Source organism: Sinohyriopsis cumingii, chromosome 15 (assembly GCF_028554795.1).
Source record: "Sinohyriopsis cumingii isolate HCF-2022 chromosome 15, ASM2855479v2, whole genome shotgun sequence".
NCBI classification, from domain to species: domain Eukaryota; kingdom Metazoa; phylum Mollusca; class Bivalvia; order Unionida; family Unionidae; genus Sinohyriopsis; species Sinohyriopsis cumingii.
The window spans coordinates 100,798,193-100,807,094 of record NC_142975.1 but is presented as its reverse complement, the minus strand read 5'-3'; the positions used below and the strand labels follow the sequence as shown (position 1 = coordinate 100,807,094).

Genomic DNA, 8,902 nt, shown 5'->3' with positions numbered 1-8,902 from the left:
TAAACGACAATCACTTGTCCTCGAACAGGAAAGAGATCCCAAGATTTCCAGTATGTTTCAAAGAGCCATTAATGAACCTAAAGTTACTTAAGTTCCTCTCTGTTATTTCATTGAAAATGGAATTCTTATGAGAAAATGGAGACCTCCCGAGGTATCTGCTGATGACGATTGGTCAGTGAATTATCCAAGTGTAGTTCCAAAGCCATACAGACAGGAAGTACTTAGTCTGGCCCATGGAACTCCATTAGCTGTTCATTTAGGGATCAATACAACTTATCACGAGATCTTGATTCATTTCTACCGGCCAAAATTCAAAAGTGATGTTAGTAAATAATGTAGATCTTATCAACCTGTGAAATGGTAGGAAAACCAAGTCAGAAAATTCCCAAGGCTCATCTCAAACCTGTTCCTGCCTTTGATGAACCATTTAATAAAAATAAGGTAGATTGTGTTGCTCCCTTACGTAAGACCAAGCCATGTAACCAATACCTGTTGACCATTATGTGTGCGTCGACAAGGTTTCAAGAGGCATTTCCCTTGAGGAATACAAAATCTAAAAAAATAGTAAAAGCTTTGATCAAGTCTTTTCCTCAATTTGGCCTTCCCAACATAGGTCTGGAACTTTCCAGCTTATAATGCCTGAATTTGGCATTCAGCAATTCATGTCAAAAGTTAACTTATGGTTTGACAGAACTAAAGTGGAGAGAACTTTTGAGGTTAGTAATAATGGAGTTTTGTCTCTTGCTCATTCTTCGAATTTTTCTTTATATTAGATATTACGGACCTTACAAAGTTAAAATGAAAATGAATGAGTTAAGTATAATATTAGTGCTCCTTGGGTCTAACTAAATTATAAGAGTACCAGTATATTGAAAGATATAGCAAGGTTAAACATACAATTAATTTAGTTCTACCTGTCCGACTCAGTGAAATGATATGTGAAGGTATTTCATCGGTTTCTACTGATATTGGAGTAAAAAGTCTTCGGGATTCAGACATTATGAACGATCTGGACCAGAACATTTTCACATTTGCATGATCAAGAAAGAAAAGAACTTTAACATTTGTTATTTGAATATGAGCACTTATTTCCAAATGTTCCTACAAGAACCAACACAATTTTCCATGACGTTGAAATCGTAAATACGAAACCTAGGAAACAACACCAGTACATAATGAACCCTCTCAAACAGGAATAGTTGAGAAATAAAAATTCAATATTTGTTGGAAAATGACTATATAGAGTACAGTAAAAGTGACTGGAGTTTACCGTGCATACTTGTTCCAAAACCATATCAAACTTTCCGTATGTGTACTGACTGTAGGTGGTGCATAGTGTGACCAAAACAGATTCATTCCCATTACCAACAATTGATGACTGTATTGATAAGATCGGGAATGCCAAGTATGTCACCAAATATGATCTTCTGAAAGGATTTTGGCAAATTCCACTAAGGGAAAGAGCAAAGGGAATTTCGGCATTCGTGACTCAAGATGGACTTTCCCAATATAAAGTAATGCCGTTTGGGATGAGAGGGTTGCCAAATACATTTGAACGTCTCGTGAATATGATTACCTCTGGCCTAGACAATTGTGATGCTTACATCGATGCTGTCATCATCTACAAAGACACCTGGAAGGAACATTTAGCAGCAATTCGGAAATTCATTTGCAGACTCACAGATGCAAGTTTGACTATTAATTTGTCTAAACGTGTGTTCTGCCGTGCTAGTGTAACTTTTCTAGGACACATCATGCAACATGGACAAGTTAAACCAATAGATGCTGAGGTCAAATCAATCTCTTATTTCCCTGTGCCTGTAAATAGAAAGCATCTGATGCGATTTTGGGTATTGCCGGATACTCTCGAAAATTTTGTTCCAATTTTTATATAACGCTGAACCACTGAACAATTTGTTGATTAAGAAAAACAAGCTCCTTTGGATTGAAAAATGTCAGGAGGATTTTAACAAGTTGAAAGCCATACTTAAAAGCGCACCAGTTCTTATAGCTCCAAATTTCAGCCAATCATTTAAATTGTCTATTGATGCAAGTGATGTTGGGATTAGAACAGTTTTGATTCAAGAAGATGAAAATGGTATTGATCACCCAGTGTGTTATTTTTCTAATAAATTAAAAAACACCAACAAATTATTCAACAATCGAGAAGGAATGTTTGGCTTTGACATTAGCTCCTTCTTCGATTATTGTGTTTAGTGACCAAAACCCCCTTACTTTCATCGGAAGATGAAAAACAAAATTTAAAGACTGCTATGGTGGATATTGTTGTTACAGGAATATAATCTTAACATTAGGCTTATAAAGGGTGTTGGTGTTGTGTGGTTTAACGCCATTTTTAAGCACATGTTTATTATACATGGCGGCCAGTATTAATGGTGGAGGAAGAACACCGGAAAACCCCGGAAAGAACCACCGACCCACGAGAAACTCCTGCCAAGCTTTCTCACATACCTACATTGGCCGAATCCGAGACCCGAACTCACACAGACAGAGGTGAGATGGCAATGATCCGTAATGGAGAGCGCTTTAGACCACTCTGCCACTCGGGGCCTCGCACATCAAGGAAAAATAGAATTTAATAGCAAACGCACTTTCTCGTGTATAACAATGTATTATTTCATCTACACTGTATGTAATTTGTTAGAGTTCTTATGTTTTCTTTCATCTATGTTAAAAGAAAGCTTGATCATTTATATCTTTCTTTTTTATGGGGTAAGTGTTACTTCTATTTGATTTAACTTATATTGGATTTAATTTGTGTCTGATTTGATCTGAGTGTATGAGGGTTTTGGAGTCTTTTTATTTTCTTTACATATCAATGTGATGCAACCTTTTTTTTACTAGGAATTTGATATATTCCAGAAAATTCAGTTTGACCTGAGTTTTCCTTCGATACCTAATAATAGAAACACATGTTTCTATTTTTGACTTAGTTTCCCCTTGCTTGAGGGTCAAGTAAACATGTTTTTTATTTGAGTAAAATGATTGTTTCTTATCAAGGACAAACAGGAGCTATGTGACTTTTACATGCAAACATGATCACGTCATCCTCTATTTCGCAATTAGGCATTTTCTAATTAATAATGATGCTTAGAGAGAGGGAGAGAGATCGGGATTTTAAACACTTCATGTAAAGTTGTTTTATTCTGTCGTGATCAGAATTGGAGTTTTGAGTTTTTGAGTTATGTTAATTATTCTTCAGATTACTTGGACTTATTTATCATTTTTTTCTGGAAATTTTATTGTATTCATACAGAACTATTGAACTAAAAATGTTCTTGAACGTTTTATTTCGACTTTCAAGACCGAAGGATTAATTATTATATTTATACAAGGAACTGTATAGGTCAACACAGTACAGGTTACAACCTACGTCATAGTCTTCCATCTTGGAATCTTCCTCGGGACTCGAACTTGCAATCATTAGAACATTTAAATATTTTGACTTTCGAAATTGTATTCGTGAATTATTCTTGTATTATTTTTGGATTTGATTCTGGAAACCGTAAGTTCTCATATTTGTTTCATTGTTGTATCTCCAGGGAAATACATTTGTTGTTTTCACTCATTCTTGTGTTAGTGTTTATACACGTAACATAATATCATCGACAAACAAAACCCCAAAGAAGCTTTCTTTAGGCAAGAATGTCTTGATTCAAACGGCAAATATATTTTAGGCCCAAGAGAAAAGCCTATAAATGCCCTGAACGCTACTGAATCAGGTATTCCCGCTTCCATGACGCCACAGCAAGGACAAAGCAGATAGAGACGACGAAAACACCCACTCAGAAGACTTCACACTCATAAAGCTAGAAAGACTAATAAAAAAGAACCGTCCAAGACTTGGACGTTTTTGATTATTAAATCATAGAGAGAAATAAATGATGCACCGTGAGTGTTGTGCCTGTTCCAAGTCGGAACTTGATATGTTTGACATGCCATCCACCATGATGACGACGCAAGAATCCCAATGGGTCGAATTTCACCCCGTCCCCTCTTTGACGGAGTTAACCACCATCGAGTTTGAAATCAAAAGGCAGCCCAAAGTTTACATCGATGTGAATAGTAGTTGCTTGTACCAGAAAGTCCAAGTGAAAATAATCGACAACAACCCTCCAGGAGCCGATGCTAGATTAGCTCATTTAACAATTTAATGCATTCCTTGTTCAGTGAAGTGGATTTGTACTTGAATAACAAAATGGTCAGCGCAGTACCATGGATACTTACCCTTACCAAGCGTACCTGAACAATCTCTTGACGTACGGAACATAGGCCAAGAACCCTCATCTTGATTATTGCGTGGTATGGAAACGTGATACAGCGGTGGGAACAAATTTAGCAACACAGACCTGTCAGTAGAAGATGGCGATCCTCACAAGGAGGATATGCTTTGTTGGCTTTTGATTTCACTCGAGACCAAACCAGCGAAGAAAGACATTTCCAACATATAAAATCGGGCCAAATTCGTGTGGAACTTCAGTTTGCACACCCACCTCCAGACCACATGGCGAACGTCATCTTGTATGCCGAATTTGATAACACCATATACATCTACATTTTGAGAGAAGTCATTCTAGACATCTACATTTTGAGAGAAGTCATTCTAGACCATTAGAAGCTATGGAATACATTTATCCCTCTCTGAGTAGTGGATCATCTTTGGAATGTGAGAATACCGTGGAAGAAGAACCTAAAGACAAAGACGAAAAGATGATAGTCATGAAGTCCAGATGGCCAGAACAAGAACAACATTTAGTCATAAAAGGTGTTCACATACATGTCATTCTAACCATCAGACCCCTTATGAAAATTTTCAATTAAGTAATTTGTTTTTATTCAGTAGCATTTTACAGCATCCAGGAACAGTTATATTATAAGTTGTAGAACTGGTCAGGTACTGACAAGGTTTTGTACCATGTGCAAGTACCTGCTCGGCTGGGCTTTAAGTAAAAAATTGCTAATTAGACGTAGTACGGGAAGATATCACAATATCTGCTATGAGGATAGATTGTGTCAAATTTGTAACGTTAACATCAAATATGAATTTCATTTTATTACTGCTTGTCAGCCATATGGAGAAGTACGAATACAATTTTACCAACCTTTGCATATGAAAATCCAAATTAGACAAATTTAAGTCCTTTATACACAATTATACTGGTACAATTCTGATGACTAATATAGCAATGTTCACTATTATAAAAGCCTCAAATGTTAGATAAACCGTTTATCAACGACTCCTGCTACAATAGACTTTAGATCAATGTCACAAATTTTGCCTCAAACACAAACAAGATTAGGGTTTCCCATAAATCTTTTTGTTGGATTACTATGCAGAATATACTGGTATCACACCCAATTCGACAAATGCAATAATAACAACTTTCATGTATATTACTTCTTATAAATGCGATGTTCTTTTGTTACGCACTACAACATCTTTTTGTACCGCATGACATACGGATATATATCATGGGCCAGTGCCCTGTTTTATTTTTATCATTATCAATATCATTAGTAGTAGTATTAGCAGAAGTAGTAGTAATAACAGTAGTAATACTAATAGTAGTAGTATAAGTAATTTAATTAGTAGACATTGTATCATGTATATGTGTACATCAAAGTTTTCAAAACAAGATAGACTCCTTTCACGTTGTTTTGCACATGAAACGATGTCTCTAGGTTTTATGTTATTGTATACAGTTTTGTGAGACAAGCAATTCCAGGGGCAGTCAAGTCGCTCGTAATACACACATCGGGAAATCGGTCAAGCAAAAACTATAAAATTATATATTTTTCAGGTTGAATAAAATAAGAGGGAACAATCATTGTGCAGTGTACAAATATAACCACTGAAATGATACAATTTATAACAATTATGGATTTAATACATTTCCCAAACAGTCAAATCTTAAGTGGATTCAGGTCTTAGGTTGTAACGATCCGATATTGAAAAATGCGTGAGTGTCACCTTGTATATAGGAAACCAAACAGGACAAATGAAGAAAGTATCAATTATGTGCCAAGTGTTGAATTAACCCAAATATATTTATGTTTTGGAAAAAGTGAAAAATACAAACAAGCAAACATGTTGTATGACGAGTTCATAATATTATTATCAGCTTTATTTGCAGTCAGTTAACATATCTTATAAACCACATTTATAGACGCTTAGTGTTTATAAGTTGTTTATTTTTCACTGCGTATCCTTGTGTTCTTGTCTGCAATATATGCATTTTCATAGGATAATATTGTTTGTGAGGATTAAAGGAACATTTGTGAGTCGTAATAATGGGTGGTTATTTTAATTTTTATTTTGGAGTTGGGGTGGCAATGTTAATGAAGTCTCAAATGTAGTTCAGCTAAAATGTCAAAAATAAATGGAATACATTTATTGGATAAAACATTGCATTTTTGGACATATGGTATTCACTGACTTAAAATTTAACTCCAGATTACAAGAATAGGCATGGAGCAACTTTAATCAATCAATAAAGCATGTTTTTATCATGTATGTATTTAAGCTAGAAAGCCAGTGACTTTGGCCAATTCAGCTCTTTAAATGACCATGGTTATATTCTTTCTTTAATGATGCTTTATGTGCCATTGCAAGAGCCAAATATATTAGTTTCAGGTTATTAACTGTATCTTTCCTTCCGTAACATGTTGTCTTAGTACAAAAGAAGTGCAGATTAACATTTAATTATTTATTTTTAACTCATTATTTTCACTCATTAACCCTGAAACAGTTATGGAATGGTCGCCACGTGAGTAACATTTTCAAAAGCTGCTTGTATATAATACTTTTACAAGAAAAACTTGAACTAAAAAAGTGAAATTCTTATTTTAATATTGCCTTTAATCAATATAATTTTCATGGTACTATATATATATGAATGAAAATATCAGAATTGAAAATCTAAACCCAATGAAATTTTCAAAATAAATTTTGTAGCCGAACGAGTAACACAACTTTTTACCGTTTTGACTCGTGGAAACGGTTTGACGGATAAAAAATAATAAACGAGTGGGGGAAAAAAGTTAAGGATACTGGAGCCTCTAACAAAGACGCCGCTGAGCTGGAAAATAAACTAAAATTCTGAAAAACATTAGAACGATAACCGGGGAGATTTTGTACGAATCAAAATATAAATCAAAAGGAGCTTCGATCGAAATTATTGAAAATAATGCGCATGCAAATAAAAAGATCCTGTAGCAATATGGTTATTTCAGGGTTCTAAAAACGACGATGAATTGATCTGACCAGATGGAAATTTCGGCATGGAAGAAAAAAACAGATTCTTATCATAAAAAAATGAAAAATCTTGAATTACAATATACCCCTGACGATGTCAGGGCTGAACAATATCTCAATAATAGTTTTACAGTTCCGTCAGTTGCGGCTCATGTTGCTAGAGAGAAAAATGCGTGGAAACCAACTCGGTTTGATTTTATTATTGACATAATATCGAGTTGTGTCGAATACCGACACGGTGGATTATGGAATAGTAAATACGACCACAGAGATGTTATCTCAGTTGCTATGGTTGCATGTTATCCTGGAAGTTTTCTCGAAATGCTAGAGTGTTCTGCATAATTTAACAAATTCGGTCATCCGACACACGAATTCATCATAGTATCGATAAATGGACCATTGCCATATTTTGACTTGACTGGATTCGCTTGTATTGAATCATTCGAGTTTGCTAAAGGTCTTCATCATATTTGTTATGTTTGGTTTGGCAAACATTTTTCAGAAAAATGTGGGCACCAACAGTATTATTACAATATGCTCGATGTAAAAAATACTGATATTTCTGACAGTAGGTGAAGCAATAATATCTTATCGCCCGCAGAAAGAAGTTTCGTTACCACAACAAAATAAATATTCTGATGATGAAAATCCTGATATCACTAATTACGAAAATAAAATCGCAAAAAGATCTTGGCAGACAAATAATTGGTAAATTCACCGAAGGAGGATCATATGATCATAAATGACATTATACAATATTAATTTTAGATGATGCTGAGTTAGATTTTATAATCGCTGATACAACAACGAAAAATACGTTTATAAGTCTCGAAATAGTTTTCTTGCCAAATAGAAGTAAATTAGGTACACTTGTGCGTTATATGGGCGGTGAGTCACCACAATTTACTTATGTAAGATCTTCAGTGCTCGCATACGTTTCGATAAATATATTATTGATGATAAATAGAGTTTCTAAGTTCGCTGTCAGGGTCGCTATGGATTCGTCCTATATCGATATTAAATATTCAGGATTGTTAGAACAACTACATATCGGCACTTATGCATCGTCGGGCGAATGGAGAATAAAACAAGAAAATATGCTTGATTATTCTGAGTCCGCCGACGTTTTGATTAAAGATATTTATTACAGAAAATATCAAACATTAATGGTATCATCTGCACCGTCAGTCGATAATTGGACTCTTGATCGAAAGGTAGAGAAATACATTCCAAAGATTATCGTTTGGGATGAAATATGTATAGTGTCATTCGAAACATTGCAAACATTTTCTTGATTGGTTATTGACAAAAATACTGATGTAACAATGTGCAACGATCATGGTCAACCAGCGCCTTTTGTTGGATTATCTCCACATAAATGGCTGGGGAATTTTGTTGATTATTATGAAGAAATAGCTGATGATCATAGATCACTTGATTCAGAATTAAGAGAGATTAAGACATCAATCAGACTACAACCGAATAAAGTTCAGCGTGAAATAAAGCGTGAAGTAATTTCAGAAACTCCTATCAGTAACTTTTTGAATGTATGGAGACCAGACGATTTGATAGCTGCAAGTAGAAAGATAGTTCGTGATACACTTCAACAACAATTATTTATGTTAC

The 8,902-nt window shown here is 34.8% G+C and overlaps 1 protein-coding gene across 1 annotated transcript in view; it reads left to right on the top strand.

Moving 5' to 3' along the window:
* The first annotated feature begins 357 nt into the window (after positions 1-357).
* The window catches only part of LOC149782387 (uncharacterized), a 184,813-nt gene continuing 176,268 nt past the window's right edge, over positions 358-8,902 (top strand). Inside the window, exon 1 of the mRNA XM_089935125.1 lies at positions 358-441. Coding sequence (XP_089791251.1) covers positions 358-441 — 84 coding nt within the window. The remainder of the gene's footprint in view (positions 442-8,902) is intronic.